Here is an 18448-nt window from a genome sequence, read left to right as displayed (position 1 = left end):
CAACAAATGCCGCGCAGCCACACAACCACAGCGCCATGAGGGCCTTTGTTCTTTATTTAAACGCCTTTACCATTGACTCGGTTTTGGCCACATCAAGCGACCGAGAATAGATATAATAGATAGAATAGAGTGATAGTAAGCGAGTTGTAAACTGTGGAGACTTACATGCTCATTTTATGTAATTACGTCGGATGGGTTTGTAATCTAAAGTTTACGCAAATGTGTGGGATATTAACCAAAGATTGCATAGGCACATATACTGTAGCAGGCCTTCTTAACTTACAATGGACTGTTCAAAAAAAAAAAAAAAGCTAAATTTTTCATTATAGGCAACTGGATCAATAGTCAATTACTACTTTTACTTTTACACGACCTATATCCCACACAAAAGCTCTAGAGGTATATATAGCCTATAGGTACAAACAATATGGTATTTTAATAATAAAATATATAATTCCCAAATAAGTAGCCTATAGTGACCTATAGGAAATAACTGCCTTTCAGAGGTTGAATAAAGGTTAATCTCAAATACAAAACTGTATGTTGCTTGGCTTTAAAAAGGAGAAAGAGCAGGCTACACAAAATTACATGAAAAACACAAATAACATGGACCATAAAACCCTAAAACAATTTGGGGGTTCCATACTTTTTGTGAAACATTTTCGCAACGGTATAGTTAAAATTAAGGAGGAGCCATATAGCCTCATGGCTAACCCTAACCTTAGCCCTAACCCTAACCCTAACCCGGCGCAGTCTAAAACGGCGCGGTAAAATAGCCCAGCAGTTTCAGGAGCCGCGGCACAAAATAACTCGGCAGTCCCTAAAATTAATGGAAAAATTTTACCCAAAGTCTCCTAATACACTAGAACACCAATTTACGTCTTCATTGTCACCTGATCCATTTATGTATAGATAAATCTTCCACCACTCAGATGCTAGCAGATGACACCTTACCACAAAAGCTGACAGCCTGAGCAAAACAGAGTGAAAAATAGCTGTTATCTGAATGACAGGGCAGTGAGGTGGAGGCAGCGCCAACATAATTCACAGTCTCCCCTTGGATGCACCGAGGACAAGGACGTGTCAGGTATGCACAAATTGTAGATAATCAAAAAGGGCCTTGCAAGCTTGGGATTTTCCTGTGTTACATGGTAATTGCTCCTGATGCGCTGGAGGATTAGCAGCTGACCACCTTTGTGAAGAAAGGAGGAATATTAACTGGATATAAGTCAAAATGTATGGACAAAGTCTCTCATTTTGGGTTTTTGTCATCCACGGAAAAAATAGTGGTCCTTTCTGAGAGGTATAGGGGTGGGCAATGCTTTGGAGCCTAGATTGCTATTCATTGTATCTTTTTATCTGCTATTAAAGAGTAACTTAGGCCATCTGCTTCTACCAGGAAGAGTTAACGCTTGAATCCACCTGTCAATCACTCATGAAGGAGGCAGACCAACAGGAAGAGTGGGTTTGGTCTTTCCGTGCATTCAACGGGAAAGCACTGAATCACAAAAAGGCAACAATAATTAGCACAAAAAACAGATTGTGCCAAGTTTGTCACATATCACATTTTAGTGTTACGATTTTTGTGACACACATGTTGTGGAAATCATAAAAGAACATACATATTGATACATTTCCATCACACTATCATGACCAAACAAAAGTGACATCTTTCATTTTCTTTCATTACCACTGTCTAACACATTACTATTCCTCAACTTTGTGACCGGACTTTTAAGACAATCATTCATTTCAATGACCGGAATAATCATGAGTATCGATTCATCTAATAATTTTGGCATTTATAGTCACAAGATAAGATGTTTAGAATGTTTTAAAAGCCATAATGTTTAGCCCAGGCTAGGCTTGTAGAGGCTGTTCCTTTTTTAGTAATCAAACAATATTTATCTATATTGCACCTTTCACGCATTTAATTCACCTCAAAGTAATAACACAACTTACAAATGTATTTGGATAAGAACAAAGCGTTCTGTTTGGACAGAAATTTGAATTAAAAAACAACAACACTTACAAGTTGGCCACTGTCCAGGGTGTACCCCGCCTAAGGCCCGAAGTCACTGGGATAGGCTCCAGTCACCCGCGACCCCAAAAGGGAACAAGCGGTAGAAAATGGATGGATGTTTCCTCTTGCCCTAGAATGGTCAGTGCATTTGGGTTCCTGTTCGGATGTGTGGAATAAGTAACTTCCTGCTTATGCTCATATCAGCTGGAGGAAGTAGAGTGGAGTCAGAGCTGAGTCAACAAAATGAGTGAGTTTATGAGTTTATTAGTGGTAAAAAATGTTTAATATTTAGCACCAATAACAAGAGAGGTATTTTTGTTGGCAGCACATAACAAGGATCATTTACAGTCATTTATGTCTGTGATTGACTAATATGACGTACAAAACCAAGGTTCATTCAAGGTTCATATATTAAACCTTGAATGTGTTTTTACAGTCAAAACGTGCTGACCTTTATATCCAGCAAAAAGAAAGCAATTGTTGACATTTAAAAGGACAGACTATTAAGATAAACACATTCATTCTATCCCCTAGTCCTTTGCTTTGCACCAGCCGTCCATTTCATCTTCAATCGGAGCTAAATGTGAGTCTGCAATTGAAGCGTGGCAGCAGCTCTGGGCTCCGAGATGCAGAACCCAAACCACAACAAAGAATGTCTGACTTTAAGATGTGAACCCCACCCGCAGGGCCTCTTTGAAAAAAAGAAAATAACACCTAAATACACAAACTCTTACAAACTCGAGAATAAACACAAAAGACTAGAGTGAGTTTAATTAATTTGATTAAGATCTTAGCAAATTTGGGCTGAGGAAATATCCCTTGTTTAATAAAGCATAAATAGTTAAATGCAGTGTTGTTCACAGTAAGCCTACTGTAGAATTAGTTACAGCATTAGTTACAGCAAAGCAAATGTTATATATGTAACAACTATGCCACATTTCTGCTATGCTGAGGTTTGATGATTTTTCTGAAGATAATTTGTGTAGGAAATAAAATGAAACCCTACAATATTAACAGAATCTCACATTGACAATGAACAGGTTTTTACTGCACAAGCTCTGGCACCAGTCACATCTGTTTGGTGGGATGACTCTGTGAAGTCAGACATAGTATCATAAAGAATTGCCCCTGGGATGTTCAGCTTGTATTACACAACATGAACAACATGTGCAGATAGACATAAGGATGAACATCAGACGGACTAATGGCAGTATATGTCATGACTCTGGATCAGTTTCTATTTGAAAGGCCACAGCAATGTAACAATAGTGGCTATACATGTGACAGCGCGTGTTCTCCAACTCAAATACATACAAAAAGAATGGCTACATGACAACGGCATTGTGACTCTATTAAAAAACAGTAATGTGATACACACAGGGTAAATAGATAGATTAAATTAGAAAATAGATGTATAAAAAACCTCTAACATTAGGTGTGGGTTGTCTTTCTGGGATGAATCAGGACATTTTCATCAGCACAGGAATACACACAAAGACAATCTGTGACGGGCATCTCCATTGATTCTTCCTCTCAGATTGTACTTCATCTTCTTTATAAAATGTGACTTTTACAATCCATATATTGTTTAAAGGTATGTCCTTACCTGTGATTGTGGCTAACAAAGTGAACACCAATGGTCCAAAAGGGCTGAAAAAGAGTCTGCTGCAGAGCTTTGCAGAACATGAAATAGAACAATGACTCTCTCTGCTGGCCAGGATTTGTACTACAGTATAATGTGCATCTAAAATCCAATTAATACAATGAAATGAAGATGGTGTGTGTCCACATTTAATTAAAACAAAATGAAAGGAGGGGGGGATTTTTTTCTTCTGGTCTTTGAATAAGAATATTAAATGCATAAACTCCAAACCAAGACCTTTGTTCCGTTTAAAGAATTAAAATCCTTTTATGTTTTCTAGCAGTGAGACCAATAAATCTCGTTTGTGGCCGCTGTCTGTCTGTTCGTCTCTGCAAATGGCATTTCTGAACATTTCAAATTAAACATCTGCTGAAGCTGTACACACTGTCGGTGCGGAGAAGCACAGCAGGCACATAGCTCAAAATGTCAAGCAGAACAGTTTTAACAGGTACGCATAAGTCCAAATGCAAAAAGTAGATGCACTCACAAGCAATAATTAAGGATGTCACAATATAAAATGTTAGTGTTGCCGTTATGGTGAAAAGAAACATCAAGATTATTTGCTGCATAATTAATTATTTTATTCTTATTTTTTCAATGCTGTTGTTAGTAATAGATAGATCAGCTTTATGAAATAAAATGTTGATAAAGTAAAGTTAATACGATACAAACAGCCAGCTCAATATAACTTTACATTTACCTTTTTAGAGAATAGACTGAATCGAAATTACTGTTTAATATCACATTTATAATTGTATAGGTCTTATGATTATATAATTGAATAATCACAGTTATCAATTGATCAAAAAATCTTGACACAACAATAACAATTGTGAGAAAGATAAAAAAAAAAAAAAAATATTATATAAAGAAGGCTACAGTTAACTATCCAGCCCATAATGGACACAGAGCTTGATAAGACTCCAGGGCAGAATCTTCAAGGCGGTGACATAAAAACCCAAAGCATAATTGCTGAGATGGCAGAAAAGAGAGCAGTACAACACAATGTGACAATAAAAGCATGTGCCACAGAGCTGGGACACACTAAACACCAACACACTGGCAGGGCCGAGTACACTGTGCAGTAATGCCAGATGCACACAATGGAGCCATCTGCACCATAAAGCCAGACACCTGCCTGGCATCAGAAAACACAGAGCTACATCAAGGGTCCTCTTGCTCCACTTGGGGTCTCTCTTCAACATGAGAGCAATACAACACAAATGTGGCATAAAAGGTTGAAAGAGGGGCTGATGATGGTGACTCGCTTCCTTGGAGTTATTCAAGCCAACAGTTGACCTCATAGAGCAGGAGCAGGCATGTGTAGCACACCCAGGCATTGCTACACATGGCACATTCTTTACTTGCTCATGTTTACGCTTAATTCCTTGTATAAAAAGTGTTAGAGTCCATGTTCAGGGACCCAAAACTAAAATTCAACTCAAGTCCAAATGAATAAGAGTGTTCAATGGGGAAAAAGTCCAGAGTAAAGTACTTAGTGCAGCAATACACACATCATCTTAAACCTTTAAGTAGATATCAATCACATTAAATTGTGTTGCTCAAACATCGATTTAATATGGATTCAACCAGCTTGCAACATAAAATGTAAACAGTGCAAGAACTATAGCCTACATTTGGGCAATTGCTCTACGAGTAATGAACACATGTGGACCACAAATATGTTCAGAGTAAGAATAGTATTGAAATGCCTCCAGGGAGGAGCCTATTCACATAGCGACAAAGTGTGTCATGTTTCTTGGACCCTGAGATAGGTCTGGGGCCTGACAAACTTCTTTCACTGTAAACGACACCACTCGCTGGAATGTGTGCGTCTTTGTGTTTACAAGTCAATGATTAACGTGGCAGCAATCTGGGGTCCTCGGCTTCTACAGGAAATCTATGGCAAATACAGACTAAAGCGTTAATGATTAGTGTATAGGTGTTCTAGTGGAATGTGATATTAAACAATTATATTACGTTCTGAACAAGTAGGTCTTTCAGTGAGAGTCCACAAATTAACAAAGGAGGACATTGTTAAAATAATCAGGTTCGAAAAAGTGGGTGAGTTCTCTGCACAAGGCCACATACCAAAAAAGTCAAGCTTTTCTATTACCAGGGGAGCTGTGCCTCAAATAAGTAAAGTGGCCCACATAGACGGTCCTGAGGAAAGCGGGCGCTGTGGTGAGTGTATTAGCATTGAAACCCAGAGAGAATAAAGACAAATGGAACTAAAATGAGCAGGGATGAAGTGAGACTTTGAAATGCACTGATGCAAGAATGCATGTTAGCAATACATAAATTCTATGATGAAAGGTAAAGTACAGTAAGTGTGAAGTACACAAACCAAACACCTCATGCTCAAGGTTAAAGTAGGAGTGGGCGATATGCCAACACAATTTGGATTTAATCACGATTCATGTACACTTAGCATCTTATGCAACCTTTAAAAAGGTGAATAAAATTACCCGCTTTTACGGGCAAACAGGTGATGCCAGGCCAAGTTACTAGTCAAATCTGTTTTTCTAGGATGTTATTTTTAATAGACATAAAACACCTGTAAAGGAGTAAAAAGATACAGATACAAAGATTACAAAGACAAAGACTAATAAAGGTATGGACTAAACAACCGAGTCCATGTTTAGTCCAGGTGGGACAGTGAAAAGTGCCCCACCTTTGCACTACTGTCGGCTCTGATTTCAAGTCAATGAAATCACAATTTACTCATCATTTACTCACTCAGGTGTATAAGAGAGTGACTAATAATGTGTCTAATATGAAGTGCTATTCATTAGCAGGAGGTATTGTTGTTGAAAGTGGAAATGTACTGACAGCATGCGTGACTCATTTATCAAATCTATCACTACCTCCAAGTACAGACACAGTTTGACCTGAGAGTGACACATAACTGTAGCTTTTAGTCAAAAGGAAGTGTATTCCAAAGTTACTGGAATAAGCTCCAGTCAACCGGGACCACTAACGGGAACAAGCTGTGAAAAATTAATGAAATGAAGGGTATTCCATCTTTGTTAAGACATTATCATCAGCCCCATTTGGAAAACATTAAAACAGAGACGTAAAAGTGTTATAGAGCGTACATAAAATATTAATATATGTGTAATATTAAGGCTTCTGAGACAAAAACAAAGTGGTAAAAATACATTTAGCTGCTAGTACTTTACTTCTATGGTTATAATCCACTGCTACATCTAGGCCTATAGATTAAGAATATTCATCTCGTCTTCTTTAGGAGAATAGTTTTGTTGTTTTCTTCTTCTGTATCAGACAATATGTTTCTGTACATCTCTAACCACCAGGTGTACACTATAAATATTCAGCCACAGAAACAATATTGTCCCAACTAATATTGAACAATAAGTTGATATTTATTGTGACAGGCCTCTCGATACACCATTACAGAAGACTGGCAGAAAGTTTAATTTGCCTCAGTTCAATTTAAAACGGTTACTTTATCTACACTACATTTTAGTTGGGGATTATTTAAAAAGTACAAAACTAAAAATGACATACATTCATTAGAATCTAACACTCAAATAGCATGTTAAAACAGTGGGGATGCGTTTCAGAAAGAATAATAATATATTCCACCTACTGTGAGATATTTAAAAAGTTTTGACTCCGAGGCCGAGCCAGAACAGTGCTCCACAGTGACATATACAGAAACTTCAGCAATAAAAAAGTTCAACATTAGTGGGTCAAAATATTTCTGGCCATACCAGGAGAGCCTTCGAGCATAAAGCGCTTTGTTTGAGAGAAGGCGAGCAAGGTAAACACACTGAGATGTATTTCAGCTGTGCCCCCTGTGAAGTGCAACACGCCAGAAAGCCCTAAAGCCACCACGATTATGCAATCCACTAAGCCACTACTTAACCATTGCCAAATCCCACAGAAACAGAGGAGTATTGCAGCTCTATTCCCCAGCGTGTGCATGTCTTGGAGACATTTGGCAATTGTGTTTGGGAAATCTGGCGGTTTGTGCATCAATTGGGTGCAGCATTTGTACCCACGGCCTTACTGGTTCGGGGCTGAGAAGTGATGACCCATTGTTCTATGTGTACAGTGCTGCCTCAGAGGGGAACATTTGGCATTGCTCTAAAACATGTCTTTCTAAAGTGGGTTTACGGTCCTGAGGTGCTTCCTTTTGGCAGAAGCAGAAGTTGTCCTGGAAACATCCAAATGACCTCCGTTCTTTTGAGGATGTGGGAAGTAAACGTTTGCTTACACAAATGGGGTTAGATCATCGGAGAGCCGTGCCAGTCCACTTTAAACTCTAGCACAGGCCTTCATGCTACCATAAGGCCTCTTCAGGAGCAGAGACATCCTTTGGGCCATAAATAATACAGACCAGCACATGGTGAAAACACTCACATAGAAACACAGTCCTCGTGGAAAGTACATTAGAAAACAACTCCAATAGTATAAATAAACAGGTGAAACTGGTCTAAAAGGACACCGGTCACAGTTGTCTTCGGGCTCTATTAAACCCCCTGAGACTGGTGTCTGAAAAGACCCTGAGAAATTTGACGACGTGACCAGAATGTATATTGAGAAGGCCTTTATACATTATGAAAATATAACACTAGTGGCTCTTTGGTGTGAACCATGGCCCTGACAGCAGCCCTCAGTGTGTGTTTGGGGCTTTAGTGGTCTGACTGGGTGGAGATCAGGCGTTCACTAATGTCAGACTGAGCTGCTGCATCTCACAGACTAAAGAGAGTGGGTGTATGGGTGTGCCCTCACACTCTTGCCACTTCCCGCTTGCAGCGCTCTTGCAGAGCCACAGAGCTGTGGACATTGGGCTAAGGACTCGTCTTCAAGTTAACCATAAGACACAGTTAGAGTACTGAAGACAAGGACATTTCCCCTCCATAATAATAAACCAGACCCTTGTGCATTTGGGTGGCCTCACCTCACATCAGAGCTCACAGGGCTAAAATAAAGCCATGTGGTGTTTGGGATAGGGTATCGACACCATCATAATACAAGTACCACAGTACTGCAAAATGTTCTGAATAAAGTCAAACAATCTATTAACAAAATAATAAAACACACAATTATGAATAATGATACATTATTGCATTCAGCAAAGGCTTTTAGAGTACTACACAAGTTTCACACAGTTAATAAGATGTCAATTCATGTGAGTGATCTTCACTTCACATAGAGATAACACTAGATGAGATTGGTCTTTTGGCTCAGGTTAAACAGGAGCTTTCACACTGAGGACATTCATTGAAATGCTGTGGACTAGTCCCACTGAAGAATAAACAGGCTGCCAACACCAGAACAACACCTCTCAAAGAGCATCATTAGCATTAACCACAGGCTAAAGACTAAATTAAAGCATGTGTATTCACCAGCACAAACAAATCGCACATGACATTTATATATTATAAACAGCAAAACAAAACACACTGTGCGTCTTCAGACTTTGACCCTGTTCTCAATCATTATTAACAGACCATGGTTTATTTAGCAATTATGGCTTGATTATCCGAGAGAGCCAATATCCTATGCTCAAGTCTGATGGATTGAAGAAGGATTCCCATGTTTAGTAGTTTCTTTCTGTGACATGAATTACAAACAGCTCATAAGGCAACATGGTGGATGCTCAGGCACGGCAACGTTACACAGACAGCTTCAGCAGGAGTATCAGTCTATATTTCCACTTAAAGCATCAGTTACATCTGCAAAGGTACCCATTAGAGATAGAGATATATCGTTTTTTATCCCTAGACAATTAAGAGTATAGGTGATGATAGTAAGTTTGTTTTCAAATGTAATAGAACACTTACGCAGCCTAATGCAATACACTCCATAATACTGAAACCTTTCATTTGAAAATACATGTTATAATATGGGACTAAAACATAGAGCTGTAACATGTTTTGGTTTTCCCTTAGAGAAAACAGAAAGCGCTTGAATGAAAAAAAAAAAAGTCAGAGTTTATCTACTGTTCAGCCACAAAAATGGTGGCTAATGTGAAGCAGATGGTATATGAGAGGAGGAAAACTTGTGTACAATTTTACTGCAAACAGCAGCCCAGATCGGTACAGGGCTGCAGCTCTTTTTGACCCAGTTACTTTGATAGTTTGCAGCACTTTCCTGACTGCTCCTTGGAGGCTCACAGTCCACAACTGCACAGTCCAATAAAACCCAGCAACACAAGAAATCAGAAGGGTAGAATCTGAGACAAGATATAGGCCCTGTGTGTGTGTGTGTGTGTGTGTGTGTGTGTGTGTGTGTGTGTGTGTGTGTGTGTGTGTGTGTGTGTGTGTGTCTCTGTGTGTGTGTGTGTCTGTGTGTGTCTGTGTGTCTGTGTGTCTGTGTGTCTGTGTGTGTGTGTCTGTGTGTCTGTGTCTGTGTGTCTGTGTGTGTCTGTGTGTCTGTGTGTGTCTGTGTGTCTGTGTGTGTGTGTGTGTGTCTGTGTGTGTGTGTCTGTGTGTCTGTGTGTGTCTGTGTGTCTGTGTGTGTCTGTGTGTCTGTGTGTGTGTGTGTGTCTGTGTGTGTGTGTGTGTGTCTGTGTGTGTGTGTCTGTGTGTCTGTGTCTGTGTGTCTGTGTGTCTGTGTGTGTCTGTGTGTCTGTGTGTGTCTGTGTGTCTGTGTGTGTCTGTGTGTCTGTGTGTGTGTGTGTGTCTGTGTGTGTGTGTGTGTCTGTGTGTCTGTGTCTGTGTGTCTGTGTCTGTGTGTCTGTGTGTGTCTGTGTGTCTGTGTGTGTGTCTGTGTGTGTGTCTGTCTGTCTGTGTGTGTCTGTGTGTCTGTGTGTGTCTGTGTGTCTGTGTGTGTGTGTGTGTCTGTGTGTGTGTGTGTGTCTGTGTGTCTGTGTCTGTGTGTCTGTGTCTGTGTGTCTGTGTGTGTCTGTGTGTCTGTGTGTGTGTCTGTCTGTCTGTGTGCGCGTGTGCGTGTATATATGTAATGTAATCATTTAAAGTTGTAAACCTTCTTAAATTAAATCTTTTCAATAGTTTATTGCATTTCTGACAAAATTTCACTATAACACATTACATCTTCCCCCTGCTGTAGGCTACAAACCAATATCATTGAATGTGTAAGTTATTATTATTACAGTTCATTAAAACATTTGGTAACATTTTGTCTCCTGCACAGGGACATTTATTTTGTTCTGCTGATCCATTATTGACTGTAAAACCCTTAAGATGAAATATGGATGCTGCTTTGACACAAGTAGATCATGTGACACCAGCATCCACAGTCATAACTGATGGGGCAATAACCCTGTACAAGAGCCCCAAAGATATTACACCCAACAACAACCTAAATAAATAATAATAATAATAATTGTTTTTAATTGCATAAACTTAACATTTTGCCCTGCGTTGGCTGTGAATTAATTTCGAGTTAGGAAGGCTAAGCTTGAAAAAGTAATAATGAATTTGCCTATAATAATGTGAGAAAGCGGCACATTCAAACAAATGTCTCAGCGCATCTCTGACAACATGCCGCGTGCGCGCGAATATGAGAGTGGAAAAGGTCCAAAGAATTGGTCCACAGATTAGAAAGCAATGGAATAGTCACCAGGGAATCGTCCCGTCCCCTGTGGAGATGGGCTGACTTGTGTGAGACGATAAGAAACACAATCAGAGGAGCTCGTACCTGTGATGTGTCCAGGAAAACGCTCTTTCTGAACTTTCCTCGCCGTATCTCCATTTCAAGCGCCGAGCCGCGGGCCACGGTGGCTCTGGTGGTTTGATTTCGGCAAAACATCACCTACAGTTCGTTGCCAACTTCGAGGATCGTCTTGTTTTGAGGAGGATCGGCTGAATTTCAAGGAAAGAGCGCTTTGGATAGAAAGAAAAAGTCCCAACCGCTGATCTAAAGAGCTAGAAACACATCAGAAAAGTCCCGAGGCAAGAGAAATCCTTTTAGAGATCAAAGTACATCCTCTTCTGATGAGTCCATAGCGACTCTACTCTCACGGAACGCTTCTTCACAGCTGACTTTTCACTTTTGGGAACACTGCCCCTTGTGTGTCCACGCGTGGGTGACACAACTCCTCACGTGGGTCCCCGGTCCCCGCGCGCGCGCGTCCGGAGACCCCTACTGGCGCGGCTCGGACACACACCGTCCCACCAGCACAACACTATCTACTTCTGTTTCTTTCTTTCTTTCTTTCTTTTTTCTTTTTTTTTGAACAGCCTTGCTCTTTTTAAATGCTTGTCTAAATTAAAGACAATAAAATGGCGCATAGTCTCACATTTAAACATTATTAACTGTAACTAAACACTACATTTAAAAGTCTGTTTGAAAGTGTCTATTTGGATTTCCACTATTGTCTGTATTAGAGTTGTCAAAATACAAACATTTCAAACTCAATTTGAATAAATAGTTGATTCTTGATACCAATTTCGAAACCACGTGATAATTAGGGGTCAATGTTTAGACAATTGTCCGTTTCAACACAAAATAATATGACTTCCTTCATTAAACACAATGGTCTGATACTAGTTTTGATAAAGCTCAAGATAATTGTAAAACAGTTCACAAAAGGTTGATTTTTGTTTGTATCAATACTGGTTCAAATGAGTATCTAGTTTTAATACTCATATTGTATTGATTAGTCTGTAGTTTAGCATTTCACAGAATGCCTCTAATGTGACAGTGTATTCAAACTTATTTATCTGCTTTTCTCATCCCAGTTTTGAACCCTTTGCTCGGAATCTACACATCGACTAATGGACAGAGGCTTCTCCCAGAAGATTTATGATAAATCTCCTAGAGGTTATCTGCACATTCAGGTAAGTACAGATAAACCACACTTGTCAAAAACATATGTGAGTGAAGTGACGGGGAGAGTGCTGTCTTTTGATGATGAGTCTGAGGAATCTCAAGGCACCAGAAACTCTGCCTGCTGAGCTGGACTCTCCGAGGGTCAGACAGGAATAAAAGATCTGCCTTAAAGAGAGAAAGTCATCCCTAGTCCAGCACAAAGCATGCTGGGAAAATTAAACAATAGACTGGCACTTTTGGTATTAGGAGTTCAGATAAAAGGAGATGATCAAAGTACCTCATTTCAACACTGTGCTCTCATCCGGTTCATTACACCCTTTATAAATGTTTAAATTATAAGACAAGAGCAATTAAAATGAATGGACACATGAATTCAATTAGCCTATATTTTGTATATTTATTATATTTTAAAAAAAAAAAAAAAAATTAAACCAGATTTTGTTGAGAACTCCTAAAACTCATTAATAAACTAGTTACACGTACAGGGGACATTTGGCAAAGTCTTATTGCGAGTCTGTGGCCCATCAGCACAAGCCAAGTCTCTGGAGCGCCACAAGACTTTAAATGGGAAAAAGACATGGACAACTCCTCCACTAAAGTCACTCTGATCCCCTTTTTAAAATGTAGTTAGAGAAGAAAGTATTATAAGACAATCTGAATTACTGGCAGATCCTTAAATCAGAATTTAAGTAAATCTATTTAGTTCCTGACTGCCTCTGCAGATAGATAACTATGAAGTGTTTGTACCTTAGTACCTTAGTATTAAATCAGATACAGATACACACAAAGCAGAGCAAGCCACACATAAGAAGTTCAGCTGGTTAGGACCTAAATAATAAGTGCTAATTTGTGTTTATGGATCATATTTTTGAATCGTCCAAACCAAATGTTACTGTTGTTTATGTGTGTAACATCCATTAATCTGAATAATGCAGTTCGGAAACAGACAGGAAAAAGACTTGTGCAAGTGACACACTAATCTCCCCTAAAGTCTCCCATTTAAAGTGTTTGTTGATGTCGGAGCTTGAGTAAATAGCTGAAGGCGTTAGAACTCATGTTGCAAGGCAATCTTGGGTCTGGGTGCCTTTTCCACTCTGTTGGTTGTGTGTGTTTAGAGGGGGACTTATGGGAAATGCAGATTGTGTTTACATACCTCATGCTGCTCTTGGTCATAGGGGGCAGACAGAGGCAGGGAGCAGTGATGCGAGGTCGGATCCCCTTTTAACTTCTTGTGGGGCTCGGATATGCATGCTGAACCCTGTGGGCAGCTTAGAAGTTGGGGAGGGGGGGCAGTGGGCTTATGAACATGCAAGCTTCAGCGTGGCAGATTTGAAAAGCCCATCTGGGAGGGAAAGATAGGTCTGCGCTATCAGCCCTTGTTTGTACTGTGTTCTATTTGTAAATCCTGTAAACTAAATTTCCCTGTTATCATGCTCTCCCCTTTCCCTCTGCAGCACATATACAAGCTCAATAAACCGCAGAAGACAAAAGAGGCAAAAGGGATGCAAAGTGCCGGCGAAATTGTACATAAAAGTACGCTATAAAACCAAGATCACATTCAGGAGATGAATGAACGCTGCGTCAGAAAGCTGTGGAGGATAATCACATGACATTAGGCGCAGCATAAAATCAGACTTATACCACAAGCCACGTTCTCTTTTCATTCACAATTGTTGCATTATGAAGTTCCCACTAGTTTTAACTGGATGAGTGGGAGTAAAATCAGACAGAGCTAAACAGAAAATATGGATAGTGTTTCGAGAGAATGAACAGTGCTACAGACTCAGCAGAATGATTGTGGCCGTTTCCACTGCAATTGCATGTGGTTTTCTATGCTATATTTAAACTGAAATTTACAACTGTTCCGCCGTGATATTGCTTTTTATTACCAAACCTCACTCTCCTACTATTCAAGATTTGAAAGTAAAGATTGGTATGTAAACACTGCATAAGCTAACCACTGCAAAAGGCTCCAATGGTTTTTGATCTCCTTTTGAGCATTGTGACTTTGTAAAGTGTCTTCAGGTGCACAGGACAAACCAGTATCAGCAACAGTTTGGGACTGTGTGTGATGCTGCAACAACCAGCCCACTGAAATATACACTTATGAGATGATTAAAAACATTATGATGGATGTGCTCCTATAGTGGGTGGTGGATGTAGAAACTCCTCGGGGAAGAGGAAAAGCTTTAATGCAAGGCATAGCATGGATTGTTGCTCTGAATAAACTATGTGGCAATAACTGGAGGGACTACAGTCCAGGAAAGAAAGTTGAAATAAATATGATGTTAGCAACCCCAGGGCCAACCAGAGCTACTATGTGGAAGTGTTTTAGCAGGGATTTTGCGCAGGTATGCGCTTGAAAGAATCCTGAGAGAATACTGCATTTCTAAGCCCCCTGTTCCATAATGCAATACATTGCACTTGTCTGACTTCTGCTGGACAACACTGGTCATTGCAGCCATGGCACACGTCCGTTATACATGGTCAGAATACTGGTGTCTATTAAGGCCAAAATGATTGATTCAAAGTGAAAGAGAACACTATGCTTAGAGAGTTTTTATTAAGCTATTTACAAAGAATACAAAACTCTTTCTTCTCCAACAGCACCTGGTTACTTAGTACACCCAATTCACATTTAATCTATAACAATTGTTAAACGGACAGGATCAGGTACACAATAGATGCACGTTTTTTTATTTGTGGTGCCGTTTTGTCAAGTTGGCAGCTTCTTTTCGTGCTTGTTTTAGTCCCTAAATGAAAAAAGGTACACATCACAAAAAAAAGAGGATGATTTCATGATAAGATTTTGAAATATTGTATAATAGACATACCAAGTAGTATCCAGTGTGATAGCCACTCATGTACCAAGAGATGAGGACACTGCCCAAAGCCTCATCATCGACCATGTCAGGACTCATCGGTGGAGGCGGTGGGATCATCTGAACGAAAGAGATACCAATAATATTGTATTATGATCGGTTACTATAGACACCAACATGTACGTAATAAAAGTCTTACAGGTGGGCCAAAAGCCATCATAGGAGGCCAGGGCGGAGGAGCATGTCCATGTTCACTGGATGGCTTACTTCCTCCCTGCATGATAAGAGCTTTTTAATGCAACAGCGGAGACATGCATCATATTCAAGAGTTAATAGAACAGCAAAGTGTGTGTGTAGATTAAAAAGACACTGGCCAGTCTATATTTTATGCGTTTTAATTCAGTTTTACAGTGTACCTTTTTAAAAGTTGGCATGGGATGTGGTCTGGGTGGGAATCCAGGAAAATCAGGATGCTCATCTTTGTGCGTCTTGGACTTGTGTTTACTTTGTGACTGCAGTTTGTGTACATTTGGGGTTGTTGACCGGTCACTTTCCTCAGTTGACGATTCAACCTTATTTGTTTAGATGGAAAAAGAAAAGTTAGACACATAGTTTCACATTGCGTATTATTTCATCAATGACAAAAGTACTGTTTTGTTTACCTTGACGTTTGCATCTTCATCTGCCTCTGAAATATCCAAAACCAGGTCTTCAAGATTTTGTTCTTCTTCATTGCCATATTCTGTATATGTAACAATACAAGTCCCCCTTTTCTCATCTATGGAGGAGATGGTGGCTGCATACAACTGTCCATCTTCTGACCAGTAAGCACAACATGAATCTCCAACCTGCCACTAGAACAGGACAACATTTGGATTTAAAAAGAGAAAAGAACGTGTCCACCGCTTAAATAAAAGATACAAGTTCAAATTTTGTAGTATGTTTATTTACAAACCACTTTATCCGGAGGTGCGTTTGTTCTTTTCCTACTTTGGTTCTTCTTAATATTCTTTCTTTTCTTTCCTGGAGGTTTTTTTGGGGGGTGTTGTGGTTCCTCTTCTCCCTTGAGAGCAGTCTGGTAGAAATGTGTATGTGTTATTGACATAAACATTACACACATGTTGTTGTTTTTAAATGGCGGCTGGCAGCCAACAGTAAAGCTAAAGCAAATTCAGTCGTGCAGTAGTGCTGGCATTTAACTTTTACAGAAATGGCTCCTCTTGCAACACAAACCAATACAATCGATCGAAATTGTGCTCCAACTGTTTTTCACCCACGTGACCTTTCCATGATGATTCACGGCAATATAAAAGGAGGAGAAAGTTTTGAAAATGTACTACACGGAAATGCTGAAAATATACAGGTAAAATTGTTTGTTACCCAATTTTTTTAAAGAACCATAAACTACAGAAGATTTATGATCTAATGCAACAAACCTCATGAAAACTGATTAAGGCTAAGTATGTTTTGTTAGCAGCCACAAAATTGCATGTTCAATCGAGGCATCTGCCCAGAAAGAGAAATACGACTCCGTTATCTCCTTAATTAATAAATATATAACTTGGAATATCAACATTTAATGAAACCCCTTCAATAACTTTTTGACAGAAAATATTATGATGTGGTTAGATGCATGAATCCAGTAACACTGACAGGCTTGTGTTGGTTGTATACACACAGGTGACCGCTCCCCTGCACAGCAGCAGCACTGACCACTGGACAGCAGAGGTCAGAGGTCATAGCTTTGTGGCTGAAATGTGGGTATACTTTTGCCTCATTTTGACACTCTTAAAACCTGAATATCTCAGTTGTTTTTTGTGATAATTCAATTATTCCAAAAGTATTACACTCTGGTTAACATGACCTGATTTTTTTTCTGATGTACCTAGTAAGGTGCATTTACCACCATCTACTATGTGCTTTTGTACAGAGAAGTGCTTACCTTAAATGACGCAACTGCCTTGTCATAAGCCTTTATCAAAGCTGTATCATCCCAAATGTCTGAATCATCACTCTAAATCAGAAATATAAATATAGTAAAAACTTATTCAAAACAAACTTGTGTAGTTTAGTGCTGGTAAGCGTCACATTTGACTATAAGCGTAGCGATCATAATACCCGTCTCAAAAGACACATTTTTCAACAATAATTGTTTAATAGTTTGCACTGTATGGTGCTTTATTACTTACTTGTCCTGTTCCACGAGTAAACAGCAGATCTTCACACCCATTTGCCATTTCTATGCAGCCAGCTACAGCTAACAACAGCTAGCTAAACAAACGAGAAATGTGCGTCTGTAAATGACGTCGCAATAACGGTGACGTATATATTGTGCGACACTGTGGTTGACTTGGCAACCAGATAGCTTCAGATAGCTTTTACAGACCTGCGTCTGAAAACATAAAGCGATCCATCCAGGTCCTTTCTGAAACATGATTGAGCCCACTCTGAGCGCTTTGGGGGCAAAACTTGTTGTCGCTTCATCCCACGACGAGAATTATCCACCAGAAAACGTTATTGATGGGTGAGTACTGGTGATGAGGACCATGCAACGTGAACATTTCACATATTTAGTTTCATCTTTATGTCTAACGCGTTTGCTTCCTCTGTAGAAACTCTAAAACGTTTTGGATGACCACTGGGATGTTTCCACAAGAGTTTATTATTTGTTTTTCTAATTCCACCAGCCTCAATGCTGTGACTGTGGAAAGCTACAATGGTAAGACTTTAAGACATTAATGTTTTATGTGGCAGTTATGAATGACTGTTTAATATGTTTTCTTGTTAGTGAAGAATATGAAGCTTGAAATAAATACATCAGAAACTGCCAAAAACTTTGAGCCTGTCATAGAAAAAGGTAAAAGTTCTACCACAACATAATAAAAAGTATAGGACTGTTGTAATAAATAAATATTTTACTCTCTTTGCTGCAGAATTTTCTCCTACGCAGGGTCATCTTCAGTCTAATGTTATTTCTGTGAGTTTAATTTTGGTGTCTCAAAAATGATACACTTTGTAATATTTGGCATAGTTTTAAGGATATTGTATTTTTATTTATTTGTAATGATTTTTGTTTTTCAGCTAAATGGAACTAATGCAACTCACCTGCGGTTTATAATCCAATCTGGGTATGATCACTTTGTGTCTGTGCATAAAATCAGTGTTCAAACCTAAATGTTCATATTGTATTTG

General features: G+C 39.3%; 3 protein-coding genes across 4 annotated transcripts in view; 1 reads left to right on the top strand and 2 right to left on the bottom strand.

Annotated features, from left to right (window-relative positions):
- The window catches only part of rtkna (rhotekin a), a 38680-nt gene extending 27039 nt beyond the window's left edge, over positions 1 to 11641 (bottom strand). Inside the window, exon 1 of one of the 2 annotated variants that reach the window (XM_072434181.1) lies at positions 11301 to 11641. In XM_072434181.1, coding sequence (XP_072290282.1) covers positions 11301 to 11411 — 111 coding nt within the window. In that variant the 5' untranslated portion in view covers positions 11412 to 11641. The remainder of the gene's footprint in view (positions 1 to 11300) is intronic. The other variant, XM_072434178.1, reaches the window with a different exon arrangement.
- Positions 11642 to 14978: 3337 nt separating this feature from the next.
- Positions 14979 to 17586, bottom strand: smn1 (survival of motor neuron 1, telomeric). Its single transcript, XM_072433468.1, has 8 exons — positions 17446 to 17586; positions 17199 to 17270; positions 16212 to 16331; positions 15907 to 16110; positions 15673 to 15828; positions 15456 to 15530; positions 15269 to 15376; positions 14979 to 15187 (listed from the first exon to the last, which is right to left on the bottom strand). Exons 1-8 carry the CDS (start codon positions 17491 to 17493, stop codon positions 15131 to 15133), a joined length of 840 nt encoding a protein of 279 aa, XP_072289569.1. The 5' UTR covers positions 17494 to 17586; the 3' UTR covers positions 14979 to 15130.
- Positions 17587 to 17591: 5 nt separating this feature from the next.
- On the top strand, positions 17592 to 18448 carry hspb11 (heat shock protein, alpha-crystallin-related, b11). The gene is made up of 5 exons (XM_072433467.1): positions 17592 to 17780; positions 17869 to 17975; positions 18045 to 18113; positions 18190 to 18233; positions 18338 to 18448. Exons 1-5 carry the CDS (start codon positions 17689 to 17691, stop codon positions 18428 to 18430), a joined length of 405 nt encoding a protein of 134 aa, XP_072289568.1. The 5' UTR covers positions 17592 to 17688; the 3' UTR covers positions 18431 to 18448.

This window comes from Eucyclogobius newberryi, unplaced genomic scaffold (genome assembly GCF_026437365.1).
Source record: "Eucyclogobius newberryi isolate DKJ021-1_F unplaced genomic scaffold, fEucNew1.0.hap1 SCAF_6, whole genome shotgun sequence".
Lineage (NCBI taxonomy): Eukaryota > Metazoa > Chordata > Actinopteri > Gobiiformes > Gobiidae > Eucyclogobius > Eucyclogobius newberryi.
Note: the sequence above shows the minus strand (reverse complement) of the source record. Positions and strands in the feature narration are given on the sequence as shown.